The sequence below is a fragment of the Euleptes europaea genome, chromosome 2 (genome assembly GCF_029931775.1).
Source record: "Euleptes europaea isolate rEulEur1 chromosome 2, rEulEur1.hap1, whole genome shotgun sequence".
In the NCBI taxonomy this organism is placed as follows: Eukaryota; Metazoa; Chordata; class Lepidosauria; order Squamata; family Sphaerodactylidae; genus Euleptes; species Euleptes europaea.
The window spans coordinates 16,139,013-16,155,913 of record NC_079313.1 but is presented as its reverse complement, the minus strand read 5'-3'; the positions used below and the strand labels follow the sequence as shown (position 1 = coordinate 16,155,913).

At 47.5% G+C, this 16,901-nt stretch overlaps 1 protein-coding gene and 1 non-coding gene across 2 annotated transcripts; both read left to right on the top strand.

Moving 5' to 3' along the window:
- Positions 1–9,572: 9,572 nt before the first annotated feature.
- Positions 9,573–15,426, top strand: TIMM13 (translocase of inner mitochondrial membrane 13). The gene is made up of 3 exons (XM_056845281.1): positions 9,573–9,720; positions 14,767–14,835; positions 15,286–15,426. The coding sequence occupies exons 1-3, from the start codon at positions 9,574–9,576 to the stop codon at positions 15,382–15,384; spliced, it is 315 nt and encodes a 104-aa protein (XP_056701259.1). The 5' UTR covers position 9,573; the 3' UTR covers positions 15,385–15,426.
- LOC130474065 (small Cajal body-specific RNA 3) lies at positions 10,664–10,800 on the top strand. The gene has a single exon (XR_008933213.1). It is a non-coding gene; the product is annotated as a small Cajal body-specific RNA 3 (non-coding RNA).
- Positions 15,427–16,901: the final 1,475 nt, after the last annotated feature.

The following is a 16,901-nucleotide window of genomic DNA, read 5'->3' as shown; positions in this document are numbered from 1 at the left end:
CCAAGCCTTTCCGTTGTAAAATCCAGTACAGTTGACCCTTCCATCTGTTAGCTTTATCAATACTCACTGCAAAAAAAATAATCTCTGCCAACAAAAATCTGGAACTCAGGGGCTGCGCGCTTTGGTTTGAAAGTTACAAAGGAAATGCAAGCAGCCATCCAGGCACCTGTGCCAGAACCCAATAAAATATTTATTTCTCTGCAAACTTAAATCCTGACACCTAGCTTCCATGAATAACAAATTAAGGATGACCTTAAAATGTTCTTTATTAAAATCTTGGATGGAGGAAAAAATAACTGCAGCAAAAAAACAATTAGCATTTTGTCAAAACTGTTTTTGGGTATGGCTGATATAGACACTTCCAAGACTCTTGGGGGTGGAGAAAATGGAGGGAAACATTGGGAAAATTCATGGGGGAAGGAGAAACCCAGGGACGGAAGCATGACCCTACAGAAATAGTAGGTGAAAGGAGGCTTAGCCGTTGCAAATGTAATTTTGAACTATTAGCCAGTCAGCTGTCCTGAGGCTAATAAGAACATAAGAAAAGCCCTGCTGGATCAGACCAAGGCCCATCAAGTCCAGCAGTCTGTTCACACAGTGGCCAACTAGGGGCCTCTAGGAAGCCCACCAGCAAGACGATTGCAGCAGCACCATCCTGCCTGTGTTCCACGGCACCTAATATAATAGGCCTGCTCCTCTGATCCTGGAGAGAATAGGTTTGCATCACGACTAGTATCCATTTTAACTAGTAGCCACGAATACCCCCTCTCCTCCATGAACACGTCCACTCCCCTCTTAAAGCCTTCCATGTTGGCCGCCATCACCACATCCTGGGGCAGGGAGTTCCACAATTTAACTATGCGTTGTGTGAATACTTCCTTTTCTCAGTTTTTAATCTCTCACCCTCCAGTTTCAGCAGACGACCCCACGTTTTAGTATTATGAGAGAGGGAGAAAAGCTTATCCCTGTCCACTCTCTCCAAACCATGCATAATTTTATAGACCTCTATCATGTCTCCTTTGAAATGTGGTGTTGGAGGAGTGTTACAGATACCGTGGATTGCCACAAAAACAAATCAGTGGGTTATAGATCAAATCAAGCCTGAACTGACCCTAGAAGCTAAAATGACTAAACTGAGGCTATCGTATTTTGGTCACATTATGAGAAGACAAGAGTACCTGGAAAAGACAGTCATGTTAGGAAAAGTTGAAGGCAGCAGGAAAAGAGATGGATGGACCCAATAAAGGAAGCCACAGCCCTCAGTTTGCAAGACCTGAGCAAGGCTGTCAAAGATAGGACATTTTGGAGGACATTGATTCATAGGGTCGCCATGAGTTGGAAGCGACTTGACAGCACTTCACACACACATCAGGTCTCCCCTTAGCCACCTTCTTTCCAAGCTAAACAGCCCTAAGCATTTTAACCGTTCCTCATAGGGCCGTTGCTCTAGTCCCCTGATCATTCTGGTTGCTCTTTTCTGTTTTTTAAAATTATAAAAACCAAGGTATATTGCAAAATGTCCTGACCTGGATAGTGCCGGCTAGCCTGAACTGATCAGATCCTGAAAGCTAAGCAGGGTCAGCCACCAAGGAAGTCCAGGGTGGCCACACAGAGGCAGGGAGTCTGTTCGTCTTTTGCCTTGAAAAATCCATGAGGAGTTGCCATAAAACGGTTGGGATTAGATGCTACTCTCCACCATATGTTGCAGAACACTGACTTGAAAAGCCCTTCGGTATCCCACAAACACAGAACTGAATAAAAATATACAGAACACAGATACTGCTACAGCGTTCGTTACTCTCAGAGATTTATTAAAAAGCAATTAAAGGTCTGTTTCATTATAAACCCGCTCTGAGCCCGGCTTGCTGGGAATGAGGGCGGGCTATAAATATAAGGAAATAAATAAAAATAGACAAACTTCTTTATAAATGAAGCTCTTTCTCTTGGTAGTGGAGCATGAAATTGGATTAAAATGTGATGGGATGTTGTGATGTGGCAGAGGGTGGAAGGATGCATGTCACAGAATCAAAACAAGGAATGAAAACACAGCACGGAGTCATATAATGATCATTTAGGTAAAGCATTCATCAACTTTTTTTGCCACCAAGTTGCAACCGACTTTATGGCGACGTCGTAGGGTTTTCAAGAAAAGAGATGTTCAAAGGTGATTTGCTACTGACTGCCTCTGCGTAGCAACCCTGGACTTCCTTGGAGGTTTCCCATCCAAGTGCTAACCATGGTTGAGCCTGCATTGTAATGCCTATAATCTTCATTATTATTGGAAATGTATGCTTTTATGCTCAGTCCGCATACTCGCACTTCTAAGGATGCTAAGCCCAGGGTATAAGGGTTAGCATCTAGCACAATACCATGTGAGAGCACATATATGTAATCGACATGCAGCCCCAGGTATAAGGGGTGAAGTATTAATCCTTGGAACCGATGCCCTGATGTGTAATCACTTGGTTAGCATGAGTCTGGCAGACGCCATTATGAGCTGCCAGAACAGAAGATTCTAGTCATGCCTGGTACAGATAGCCCCCATAAAGGGGGCCACTAGTGATTGAGGCTACCAGGGGCGTCACTCAAGAATGTAGTTTCAATTCTGCCTGAGGCTCAAGTTGTTATCTAGATGTAACACCTACGGTTCTCTAATAGGATATGCTAATCCAAATGTATCCATTATTGGATCTTTGTGTATCTACGCACTATATTACGTATCTGTAACACCCCTCACCAAAAGTTATAAACGTTGTTGCAATCCTTTGTTCTCGGGGTGGATGGTCCCGCGCTTTGGGGCAATTGCACCCGGCTGCTTTATTTTGGCCACAATAAACAGATGGTTTAATCTTTCAACCTCCTGCTGTGTTATTATCATCGGCTACTAAAGAATAATACAGGCATATCAGCATAGCTTCCAAGATCTGTGTTTCCAGGGCATTTATCTACCAGGAGGGTTTATTTCCGCAACCAAGTTAAAGAACAATGTACGTTAACCGCTTTTCACTCACTGTGAACAAGGATAACACAGAAAGACTCCAAAATGTATTTTTTCATGCTGAAAAGAAATGACTCTTCTCAAAATTGTTTTATATTTACATAGAGTAAAATTGTTGGGAATCTCTAGCTGGCACTCATAAAGAGGAGTCTAATCACACCCTAAAGACTTAAGAAGAGGAAGAGTTGGTTTTTATATGCAGACTTTCTCTACCTTTTAAAGAGAATCAAACTGGTTTAGCAATCGCCTTCCCTCTCCCCACAACAGACACCTTGTGAGGTAGGTGGGGCTGAGAGATTTCGGAGAGAGCTGTGACTAGCCCAAGGTCACCCAGCTGGCTTCATATGGAGGAGTGGGGAAACCAAACTGGTCCACCAGATTAGAGTCTGCCGCTCTTAACCACTACACCACATTGGCTCGCCAATATTTTCTTCCCACATGGGCTTTCCTGGACAATAGCCCACTTCGTCAGATGCATGTAGTGGGTCTTCATTAAGCGGACACTTATATACGGGGGGGGGGGGGAGCAGGGTCCCAAGGCCATGCAATGCAAGTATTCAGGATAAGAGCTCATGATGTAAAACGGAAATATAAGAAAAACACAGAGATCTTTCCAGACAGCAGTCGGTTTTGCTATACCAGCGTGGTGTAGTGGTTAAGAGCGGTGGTTTGGAGCAGTGGAGTCTGATCTGGAGAACCGGGTTTGATTCCCCACTCTTCCACCCAAGCGGAGGAGGCTAATCTGGTGAAATTGATTTATTTCCCCACTCCTACACATGAAGCCAGCTGGGTGACCTTGGGCTAGTCACACTCTCTCAGTCTCACCTACCTCACGGGGTGTCTGTTGTGGGGAGGGGAAGGGACGGTGATTGTAAGCCGGTTTGATTTTTCCTAAGTGTTACAGAAAGTCGGCATATTCTTCTTCTTCGCTGGCAACACCAGGAATACCTTCGAAGACCAACTTTGACTCAGATCATTAGCACTTGTAATGACTAAAAAATCTCAAGTCCCTGTTCAGCCCCGGGGTAGTCATATGTGGGATACCGTGAGGGGTCGTGGTTCAGTCCAATAGGCAGGTAATCTTCCTTCCAGTGAGTTCTTGCTCCCTTCCTCTCCGCTCTAGTCAGAGAGCATGACACGGTATTATATTGTTGGCATCTGAGGTTACAGGAGATCAGCGGCACTTGCAAAACAAATCAGGCCACGTGTTGGGAAGGCAAGGCCCTTAAAGCGGATTGTTATATACGTGTATTTGGTGGGGACTGCTGGAAAATAAAGCCCCTTGAGAGGAAAAGCCTCCCTGAAATCCTGCAGCTGCTTTGAACAGGCACCGCTTTTTAACCTCCCCACCGTACATTAAAAGGGCCACCTAAGTGATGTCTTGGAGAAGGCCCAATTTGGGATTGGCTCAGGATTTAACAGCTACCGAAACAGCAAGTAAATGAGGCAGGACTTCAACACCCACAGCATCGAGACCGCTTAACGGCTGCCAGGAAATTGCAGCGACGGCAAATCATTCTGAATATGTGAAAAAGAAGGCAGCCAAACTCCTGAACACGGGTGGGGGGAGGAATGCTCTCCTCTTATCCTAGAGTGGATTGCTCTGATTAACCGCGCGATCCACTTGTTAAATCCACTAAGATCATGCACCTGTGGCATAGCTGTGTACGGTTATTAAATTAATCTTATTTTCAAGCAGCAGCCGTTGGGAGGTGGCCTGTTTTCGTATGCTTGAATTTCCAGCCTGTTATTGGACAGGGGAAAGGCATTTTATTTGTTTACTTCCTTACTTAATTCATTTATGGTCCACTTTTCTCCCTAAGGCTCAAAGCAATTACTAGTAAAAACAGTAAGGACGGTATTAGTTAATTAGTTAGTTCGTTCATCTACAGTGCAATCCTATGCACAGTTACTCCGGTCTAAGCCCATTGGAATCAATGGGCTTAGAATGGAGTGACTCTTCTTAGGATTGTACTGTTGGTCTTTCTCCCTGTTGGGGATCCAAAGGAGTTTACATTGTTCTCCTCTCCTCCATTTTATCCTCACAACAACCCTGTGAGGTAGGTTAGGCTGACTGGCCCAAGGTCACCCATGGCAGAGTGGGGTCGCCCAGATCCTTGTCCAGGGGTATCAAACTCAATTGTTCACAAGGGCCGGATATGACATAAATGTCACGGTCGGGCCGGGCCATGCCTCGCCAGCCTGGATTGAGAGTGGGGGAGGGTGGCTGCCCCGGCTGGCTTGCGGGCTGGATAAGAACTCTCAAGGGGCCGGATCTGGCCCACGAGCCTTATGTTTGACACCCCTGCTCTAACCACTATACCACAATGGCTCTAATTATCTATACAACCCACAGATTTTGAGACAGTAGCACTAAAAACACAGAACAATGCAGACAGTAAGGCGAAAATTACAAGAGCTGTGGAAGGCAGCTTTGAAAACGCAAGAGCAAAACACCACCGCTCTGCTTTTAGCCACAGCGGGCCCCAGGTCAATGGTTGAGCACCTGCTTCACACATAGGGTTGCTAGCTCCAGGTTGGGAAATACCTGGAGGCTGAGGAGGGTGGGGAGGGACTTCGATGGTGTATAATGCCATAGAGTCCACCTTTTAAAGCGGCCATTTTCTCCAGGTGAACTGATCTCTGTCGCCTGAAGATCAGTTGTAATAGCAGGAGATCTCCAGCCACCGCCTGGAGGTTGGCAGCCCTATTCACATGCAGAATATCCTGGGGTCAGTCTCCACATAAGGGTAGTGTTACTGGGTAAGGCAAAGATGTCCCACCTTCATCCCTCCAGGTTAGACACTACCATAAGTACGTAAGAGTCCTGCTGGATCAGACCAGAGGTCCATCGAGACCAGCATCCCATTTCATATAGCAGCCAACCAGTTGCCCTGGAGAGCCCACAAGCAGGGCACAGAGGCCAACGCCTTCCCCTGATGTTGCCTTCTGGCACTGTTATCTCTGAATTTCATGCATGTTTAATATCCTGCCCTTCCTTCAAGGAGCTCAGGGTGGCAAACATGGTCCTTGGAAGGCTTTAAGAGGGGAGTGGACATGTTCACGGAGGACAGGGCTATCCATGGCTACTAGTCAAAATGGATACTAGTCATGACACAAACCTATTCTCTCCAGGATCAGAGGAGCATGCCTATTATATTAAGTGCTGTGGAACACAGGCAGGATAATGCTGCTGCCATCAGTCATCTTGTTTGTGGGCTTCCCAGAGGCACTTGGTTGGCCACTGTGTGAACAGACTGCTGGACTTGATGGGCCTTGGTCTGATCCAGCATGGCCTTTCTTATGTTCTTATGTTCTGTTCTCCTCCTCCATGCTGTCTTCACAACAACCCTGTCAGTTAGGTTAGGTTGAGAGAAACAGGCTGGCCCAAGGTCACCTAGTAAAAGTCACAGCAAGTTAGGATTTGAACCTGAGTCTCCCCAGTGCTAATCTGACATTCTAATCTCTACACTAGGGGTGTCAAACATAAGGCCCACAGGCTGGATCTGGCCCCTTGAGAGCTCTTATCCGGCCAGTGAGCCAGCTGCTCCCTCCCCACACACACACACACACTCGATCTGGGATGGAATGGCACGGCCCAACCAAGTGACATTTATGTCATATGCAGGCTTTGTAACAATTGAATTTGACACCCCTGCTGTACATCATACTGGCTCTTGGAGGTTGACTGCCGCTTTATATGGAGGTTCCCTTTACTCACCATGGCTAGTAGCCATTGATGGACATATCCTCCATGAATCTGTCTAACCCCCTTTTAAAGCCATCTCTGCTTGTAACCATCACAACATCCACTGACAGGGACTTCCACAATTAATTCACTTGTTGGATGACTATTCCAGAAAAATAGCCACATTAGTCTGTTGTAGCAAAATAAAACAGGAGTCCTAGTGGCACCTAGGAGAGCCAGCGTGGTGTAGTGGTTAAGAGTGGTGGAATCTAATCTGGAGAACTGGGTTTGATTCCCCACTCCTCCACACGAAGCCTGCTGGGTGTCCTTGGGCTAGTCACAGTTCTCTCTGAACTCTCTCAGCCCCACCTACCACACAAGGTGTCTGTTGTGGGGAGAGGAAAGGAAGGAGATTGTAAGCCGGTTTGATTCTCCTTAAAAGGTAGAGAAAATCGGCATATAAAAACCAACTCTTCTTCTTCTACCTTAAAGACAAACAACATGTATTCCAGCAGAAGCTTTCAGAGCTCACTTCTTCCAATGCAATTAAGTGTTCATCCTTTTGGCAGAGGTATGTACAGATTTCAGTGAAGAACTAGCCCCTTTTGTCTGTCCCTCAGTTCTCTCTACTTACCTAGGCAGGATCACACCTGCCTCATTCCCAGGACCACTGACTGCAATAGGATAAGGTGTGCCTAAGGGCTACACTGAACATGGGTGATGTGGGGCATTTTTTTGCAGCTGTGCAAAACCCTTCTACCAGCTGCATGTTTGCATGCAGTTAGAGGAAAAGAGGTTGCTGGCAGGAGTGTTCATGCAAAAAGTAAAGTGCCCCCCCTTAAGAAAAAGGAGCATCAGAGGCAAGGTTGGGGGAGGAGAGATATAAGTAAATGAGTGTCACCAAAACTTCCGATATGCCACTGAAAGCCATCCTAGGGAGCTGAGTGGCTCTGCCTTGGGAAACAGATAGGGCGACAAGGCAGGCAGGCGGGAGGAGGAACAGTTCTTTTGTCTACAGGCTGAGTACCCTGGCTGTGTTTGAAGCCTCAGTAAGCATGCCATCTCCTTAAAAGGTAGAGAAAATCGGCATATAAAAACCAACTCTTCTTCTTCTACTTTAAAATAGAAGAAGTGGCAATAGTGGCAGCTGCCCACAGGAGGCCAGCAAGAAACACTGGACTTCGCATGGCACGAGTGACAGCTGCAAGGTATTATTACCCTTTCCCCAAAAAGCCAAGACAGAAATTCAGGCTCTTCTGAATTCTGGTCTTCTTTGGTTAAAACTGTATGAATTACAAGCAGGGGACTTGTAAGGACATTTCATTTCCCCCTCTCCCCCATTATTTCCTCTTTCCCAAAAGCCCCCATGGCCCTTCACCTTTTCCTGCCTCCTTCTCTCATTCACCAGCCAACCTACCTTCATCTCTCTCTCCCCCTCTCCATGTCTTCAGTTTTCCCATCTTCCCTACCCGGCTGGCTCTCCTGTAGGGTCACCTATGCTTATACCCTAGACAATTTCATTGGTCTTTAAGATATCAGTTACTTCAGTCGCATCTCTATACATTTAAAATTGGATGGAACACATGAAGCTGCCTTATTCTGAATTAGACCATCAGTCCATCAAAGTCAGTATTGTCTATTCAGACTGGCAGTGGCTCTCCAGGGTCTCAGGCTGAGGTCTTTCACATCACTTGTCACCTGATCCTTTCTACTTGAGATGCTGGGTGTTGAACATGGGATCTTCTGCATGCCAAGCAGATGCTCTATCACTGAGACACAGTCCCTCCCCACCACTTTTAATGTTTCGCACTTCACTTTTCTCAGATCTGATTTTATGTTAATCCTACTTTGTGTATGAATCGGGAGAGGCATGATTCCTCTTTTGACAGGATCTTGTTTTGAGCTACCCTCTCTTTGTAACATCAATCCTCCTTGCTTTTCAGTTATTTGCAGCTTTTGGCATAAATGCATCTGTCTGGATGTACACTTCAGTGCATCTAATGAAGTTTGACTCTCGAATGCATACGTTGCAATAAGCATTGTTAGCGTTTAAAATGCCCTGTTTTATTTTGTCTGAAATTATATTGCAGATGCAGGGAAGGAAAGGGAGAGAGCTCTGAGAGAGGTTATTGAAATAGGGACAAAAAGGGTTTGTGACAACCCTGAAATAATAGCTCCCGTTGAACATCTCCACGTTGCAGATGGAGTGAATGCTGTGGGACAACCCTGCAACAGAACCTCCATATACCGAGATAGTCAAACTTTGCTAGGGTTGCCAACCTTCAGGTGGTGCCTAGAGATCTCCCGCTATTACAACTGATCTCCAGGTGACGGAGATCAGTTCACCTGGAGAAAATGGCTGCTTTGGCAATTGGACTCTATGGCATTGAAGTCCCTCCCCTCCCCAAACCCCACCCTCCTCAGGCTCCGCCCCTAAAATCTCCAGGTATTTCCCAACCCAAAGCTGGCAACCCTACTTATTGCAGCCTGGAAGAGTTTAAAGATAACAACCCTGAAATATACCATCCTGTTAACATCGCATTGCAGAGGGTATGTTGGGCGGGGGGGGGGGGCGCTGACTGACTAACAACAACCTTGCACTGCAGTCTACTATGTCTTAACAGGCCCATTTGGCGGGGAAAAGAGTCCGAGAGAAGCAGAAAATGACCCACAACAGCCCTGCAATTCAAGTCTCTGGTAATATCTCCACATTGGAAAGGAAAGGTCCTCTGGGGCCACCAAACAATACCAGAAATCAACGGGCGTTTGTCCTGCCGGGCGTTTTCTTCCCCGACCTCTTTGGGGGGGAACCTCACTTCCGTTTCCCTCCGGTAGTTTCCGGCGCTCTTCGCAAGGCGTGCTGGGAGTTGTAGTCCCGCTGCTGCGCATGCTCCGCACGCACGCTGGCTCGGCCGGGGGCAGAATGGCTGCCGGAGCGGGAGATTTTGGGTCGGGAGCCCGGCTGGATCCGGGAGTGCTCATGGAGCAGGTCAAGGTGCAGATTGCCGTGGCCAACGCGCAGGAGCTGCTGCAGGTGCGAGGAGGGGGGGGGGAAGGTCTCTCTTCGCTGCTCGCCGGTCGAGCCTCCTGGGTCAGGAGTAGTTTGTCAGAAAGGGAAACCCCCCCCCCGTGCTTCTTGCGAGCCCGCAGTCTTATGAACAAATCCACGGTTCGTTAGCAGGCTTTAAATCACTGGTTCCCAACCGGGGGTCCGCGAGAACTAAATTAAGGTCCGCCAAACAAAGTTATAAACCCATAATAAATTAATATTTTCAATTAAAAGTTCTCTATTATAAAAATATATATGTTCAAATATTATTCTAAGTTTAATGTTTAACTAACAGTTATGATTAAAGTTTATTTTCAAATTCTTGGAATTTTTATTTTGAACCTTGGGGTCCCTGCACCGAACAAAAAAGTCCTAGTGGTCCCTGGTCAAAAAAAGGTTGGGAACCACTGCTTTAAATATTGATGGCTAAAAGGAACTTCCATATTCAAGGGTTCTCTATCCCTGGAGACCCGATGGGAGGGGGAGAGAGAGAAAGAGAGAAATCCACAACTTTCCTGTCTTGATTGTGACCTTCCCGGGAGGGGAGGATGCCGGACTAGATGGGAGGGCTTGCTATGGCCTTTCAGGTCTCTGGAAAGGAGTAATTTTTCTGTCTTTTACCGGGAAAAGGAGTTGAGAAAGGTGACTTCCGAGAGCTGTTAGGCAAGTTAGAACCTCCATGTGCAGGAAGGCTTTCACACCCTGCTTTTGGGCTTTCCACTGGAGCCAGGGTAACATAGTCGTTAGCGAGTGCTAAGCTAGGATCTTGGAGACCCAGGTTCAAATCTCCACTTTGCTGCAGAAGCTCAGTCTCTCTCGGCCTAGCCTGCCTACCTCGCAGGGTCGTTGTGCGGGTAAAAAGGAGCAAGGGAGAATGATGCATGCTGCTCTGAGCTCCTTGGAGGAAGGACAAGACTTTTAAAAACTTACTGGAAGCTGAACGGACCTCCAATGCAGGCAAATGAAATGTCTTTTGTCTGCACTTTCAGCCTTCCTAAAGCAAAGTGAAGGTCTCTGTCTGGTTTAGAACAGCCAGCTGTGCCAGATCGTTCCCCTTCATACATTTACTCCTGCGCATGTCTTTTTCAGGTGCTCTTTCTCCGATGCAGGCTAATTTCCCCTCTCCTTGATCTAATAAAGCAGGGGTGGGGAACCTTTTTTCTGCCAAGGGCCATTTGGATATTTATAACATCATTCGCGGGCCACACAAAATTATCAACTTAAAAAATTAGCCTGCTATATTTGGTCAAACATTTAGCCAAGAGGCACAACTGGACACGGCTCCGAGTGTCTGCCACGTAGAGCGACTCGCTTTTGAGCTCTGCCGTTCCCAGCTGGGCCTGAGAGATTCAGGCAGGGCAGCAAACACAAGACACAGTTTGTTGGGCGGTCCTAGCAGTTCCATAGCTAATGACTCTTCTTCATGGGGGGAAAAAGGGTTCCTTTTCTCGGCAAAACAAACTCACATCCTCCTTGAATAGAGGCTATTCCTGTCCGCGGGAGGGGTCGGATCACCAGTCTTAGATCCGTCTGAGCTAGAGATCTGCCAGGACCCACGAAGGGCCAGACCAAATGATTTCGTGGGCCTTAAACGGCCTCCGGGCCTGACGTTCCCCACCCCTGTAATAAAGGATCGGTCCGAGAAAGGGAGATTGAGGAGTCTCCTATGGGATGGATCAGAACATAGGGTGAAACAAGCAGTGAAATTCTGTGCCACAATTTATAAGGTCCGGCAGTCAAAGCTGGGGCTTGGTAATTTAACTTAAAATGGAGAATGTTTTATTAATTCGAGCTCTTTTTAATTTTTTAAAACTGTCTATGAATTGTATATCCCATAGTTTTCGTTACTGTATACTCTCCAGTTTAATTCTGTAACCGATATGAATGTTTTTTAATGGCATTTGCCGTATTAATAAATGAATCTGACTTTAAAAACTTACTAAATAAATAAATCTCTCTGGCGTCCTTCAGGAAACAGAACGCTGGGTAAGGTGGACCTGCCCAGATCTGATCCAGCAGCCCAAATTCCAAGGTGCTTCAAAAGCAAGGTCTGGTGTGTTAATGGAGTGTTGCTGCCTGCCTTTCTTCCTGGGCCTCCCACAAACATCTGCCTGGCCGGGGTGGGGCCACAGCTGGACCTTTGGTCTGTTTCAGCGAGGCCCTTTTTTTTCTTGAAAGGAAGCTCAGGGAGAGGGAAGAGGCCTGCTCCAGCCAGCGTGGTGTAGTGGTTAAGAGCGGCAGTTTGGCACAGCGGACGCTAATCTGTTGAACTGGGTTGGTTTCCCCACTCCTACACACGAAGCCACCCTGACCTGGATGGCCCAGGCTAGCCTGATCTCGTCAGATCTCAGAAGCTAAGCAGGGTCAGCCCTGGTTAGTATTTGGATGGGAGACCACCAAGGAATGCCAGGGTTGCTGTGCAGAGGAAGGCACTGGCAAACCACCTCTGTTAGTCTCTTGCCATGAAAACCCCAAATAGGGGTCACCATAAGTCGGCTGCGACTTGAAGGCACTTCACACACACACGAAGCCAGCTGGGTGACCTTGGGCTAGTCACAGCTCTGTTAGAGCTCTCTCAGCCCCACCCACCTCACAGGGTGTCTGTTGTGGGGAAGGGAAGGTGATTGTAAGCCAGTTTGGTTCTTCCTTAAGTGGCAGAGAAAGTCAGCATATAAAAACCAACTCTTCTTCTTCATAAAGCAGCCACCAAAAGGTAGCTGGAGGCCCAGGTCACAGCCGTAGTCAAGGCGGCCTTTTCCCATCTGCAGCAGGCCCGGTAGTTGGTGCCTTATCTCTCCCGCACTGATCTATCCATGGCGATCCACGCAACAGTCACCTCTAGGCTAGATTACTGTAACTCTACTTTACCAAAATTAAAAAGCGCATTAAAGAGCTCGATTATAACAGCACTACTTTTCGTGCTCGTCGCTTCTGTTCATCCCAGTTCTTCGGAATACCCCCTCCACGTGGTCTGCCTGCCTATACATATTATCTGACAACTCCTCGTCTTTGTAGAGCTTTTTGCTTGGCTAGATTGAATGCTAACCCTTCTATGGTAATGCACGGCAGAATTCTGAATATACCATACTCAGACAGGATCTGCCCTTGCTCTTCTGGCTCTATTGACTCATTAGCCCATGCCCTTTTGGAATGCTGCTTTTACGAGGAGCTTCGATTGCACTATATTTCCCCCCTTTTAACATACAAATCCAATGCCTCTGTGACTGACATAATGCCTTTTTTACTAAGCGATAGGGACCCCAAGGCTACATTGTCAGTGGCAAGATTTGTTTCAGTCCTTATATCCCTCCAACACTAGATATATGCTGCTCAAGATCAATTGATCAAGGAGCTTCTAAGGGATAAAAGGAAAGGTAACTCACTCTACGTAGGGCTGCCCTCGAGGCTGATCTGAAGGCTGCAGCTGGTATAAAATGCCGCGGCAAGGCTCCTTCCAGGGACTTCGCTGCGGGAACATATTCAGCCAGTGCTACGTCAACTGCACTGGCTCCAGCTGGAATATCGAATCAGATTCAAGGTGCTGGTTTTGACCTTTAAAGCCTTACATGGTCTGGGACTCTTGTATGTTCAGGACCGTCTCTCTTGGTACACCCCCCAAAGAGCATTATGTTCACTGAATAATAACTTACTGGTGGTCCCCAGCCCCAAGAGTGTGTGGCTTTCCTTGATGAGTGTGTGTGTGTTAAGTGCCGTCAAGTCGCTTCTGACGCATGGCGACCCTATGAATCAATGTCCTCCAAAACATCCTATCCTTAACAGCCTTGCTCAGGTCTTGCAAACTGAGGGCTGTGACTTCCTTTATTGAGTCCATCCATCTCTTGTTGGGTCTTCCTCTTTTCCTGCTGCCTTCAACTTTTCCTAGCATGATTGTCTTTTCCAGTGACTCTTGTCTTCTCATAATGTGGTCATAGTATGACAGCCTCAGTTTAGTCATTTTAGCTTCTAGTGTCAGTTCGGGCCTGATTTGATCTAGAACCCACTGATTTGTTTTTCGGGTGGTCCACAGTATCCGTAACTCCTCCAACACCACATTTCAAAGGAATCCACTTTCTTCCTATCAGCTTTCTTCATTGTCCAGCTCTCACACCCATACATAGTAATAGGAAATACGATGGCAGGAATTAACTTGATCTCGGTCGCCAGTGACACATCCTTACACTTCAGAATCTTTTCTAGCTCCTTCATGGCTGCCCTTCCCAGTCTTTCTTCTGATTTCTCCTCGACAAGAGCCAGAGCTTTTTTGGCCCTGGCTCCGGCCTGGCGGAGCTCCCTTCCCAGCAACATCAGAGCCCCGCGGGACCTTAAAAGACGGAACTGTTCCACCAGGCCTACAACACCTCAGGACGGCCGCGGTGTCATCTGTGCGGGCCTCCTTATCCCTTCCCCATGATACTGATTAGGTTGTGAGAAGAAGAGTTTGTTTTTATATGCCGACTTTCTCTGCCACTTAAGGGAGACTCAAACCGGCTTACAATCACTTTTCCCTCCCCACAGCAGACACCCTGTGAGGTAGGTGGGGCTGAGAGAGCTCTAACAGAGCTGTGACTAGCCCAAGGTCACCCAGCTGGCTTCAAGTGTAGGAGCAGGGAAACAAATCCAGTTCCCCAGATGAGCCTCCGCCGCTCATGTGGAGGAGTGGGGAATCAAACCTGGTTCTCCAGATCGGACTCCACCGCTCCAAACCATCGCTCTTAACCACACCACCACGCTGGGGGGATTGTCTGGTGGCACTTAGTTTTAGTGGTGGCCATTGCCTCGCCAGCTGTTGTTTTAACTGATTGCTTGTGAATGTTTTATTTGATGGATTTTACCATTTTAATGAATTTGACGGGCCTGTTGGCTGATTCTAATGTTGTTACTTGCCCCGAACCTGACTTCAGCCTGGGAGGGCAGGATATAAATCGACCGTCATAAATAAAATAAATAGCGAGGCCTTGTTCTTGTTTCTCTCCGTTTTGTGCTTGGGCCTTCTGTCTCCTTTGCTCCAATCTTCCCCTTTTCTCCTTGCAGAGGATGACAGACAAGTGCTTCCGAAAATGTATCGGGAAACCTGGAAGTTCCCTTGATAACTCTGAGCAGGTGAGCCCTAGTAAAACAGCCCTGTGGTGTTGGCCCTAGTTGTTTTGTCTGCTGCTTTCTGCTCAGTCAGCCCATTACATGCCCCCCTGTCTGGCACGAGGGCCTTTTGCCTCCAGAAATGGGCCCAAGCTCACTGCTGAAGGATTTTGCTTTCCATACAGAAAGTCCCAGCTTCGATTCCTGACACCTTTAGTAAGGAATCTCAGGGCAAAGGGAAACAACTGTTTTCTGCCGGAGAGCTCCAGCCAATCAGAGGAGAGCTAGCTGGATGGACCAATGGCCTGATGTAGTAGAAGGCAGCTATGAATTTCATAGTTACTCCAATAGCAGAGGATAAGGCTGGAAGGAACTGCCTTTTCCTCTCCTCCCCCACCACACATGGGCCTTCTCCTTGCTCCCCGCCCCAGGACGTTCCTATATGTTGTGACTTGACCATCTTTCTCTTCGCAGAAATGTATTGCTATGTGCATGGACCGGTACATGGATGCCTGGAACACTGTCTCACGGGCGTACAACTCTCGATTGCAGAGGGAGCGAGCCAATATGTGAGGGGTCATTGTGGGCTCACAGGGCCCCCAGCACGGACTGATCATGGGGCTCCTATGCTCGGGAAAAGGGTATCGGTCGGAAACCCGAACGGTGCGGTTAATCAGGTCGGCAGTGGACAGGATTCTGTGGATTTGAAGACGGGGCTCACCGTGTATATGACAAGAATTAAATGAAAGTTTGGTGTCACCGTTCTCCTCTTGTCTTAGTTTTCCCTGCTGGGGCGTAAGAAGCGCTGCCTTCCACCAGTGTCCAAGTTGCCGTGGGCCTCCGATAAAGAGGGAGGATGGCTACTTCTGGCTCCCAGACATTCCCACGTGGCACCCCTTGTAAGCTCAAGACACAAACTAGGGCAGCTAAGGAGGAAGGGCTGGGAAGGGAAGCAAGAGATAATTCCTAGCTATTAAAATTCTCTTTGCCAGGCCTTCTTTTTCAGCTGCTCTGGAGTTCCTTACAAGAGGGTGGACCTTCTGCAGTCCCAAATAATCTTTTTAGGGCAATAGGCATGGTGAAAATCACCTGTATCTCGGACATAATTTGGACTCTATAAGGATGATTTAAAGCCTGTCCCCTCTTGGTGGGATGGTGGTAACCATCCTTTTCCACCCTATGCTGGAGGGACAGAACTTTGTCTGTGAGGCCGTGGAAGGATTTAGCCACATTTGTAATCCTCTACGAATACGTACCAAGGCATGGCCCAGAGGTGTTGAACTCAATTATTACGAGGGCCGGATATGACATAAATGTCACTTAGTCGGGCCAGGCCATGCCATGCCTCGCTAGCCCAGATTGAAGGGGGGGTGGCTGCCTCGCGGGCCAGATCCAGCCCGCAGGCCTTATGTTTGACGCTCCTGGTGTAGGCCATAGGAGAAACAGCTGAACTGGCTGATGTGCATTTGTACCAGAAGTCCAAAGTGGCTGCAATCAGATAAAATGAAAATTCAGTGTAATGTAGACTCGTTTCTCACCGAGATGGTCAGCTGGGGGCTGCAGACAGCTGGGGGGCTGCAGACTGAATGCTCTTCCATGCAGAAAACTTCCTGCACACAGAAACAAGCAGGAGACAAAGTTCCGCTAAACCAGGCCCCTCTCCCTTTCATGCTTCTTTTCTATGCAAGGGCTTTCTTTTCTTTTCTGGTACAGAAAAGCATTCAGGGTTAAGATGCCTTCACAAGCAGACTAAAATGGTATAGGTCAGGTGTGGGTTTATCACCCCAGGGAGAACTGTCTGATTTGTCCGAGTCAGGGTTTCCAAACAACTTGTTCTGGCAAGAAAAGTGGTAAAAGAGGCACGTTATAAGAACATAAAATAAGCCATGCTGGATCAGACCAAGGTCCTGCAGTCTGTTCACACAGTGGCCAACCAGGTGCCTCTAGGAAGCCCACAAACAAGACAACTGTGGCAGCATTGTCCTGCCTGTGTTCCACAGCACCTAATAAAATAGGCATGCTCCTCTGATCCTGGAGAGAATAGGGATATACTTCATGATGAGTGTTCATTTTGACTAGTAGCCATGGAT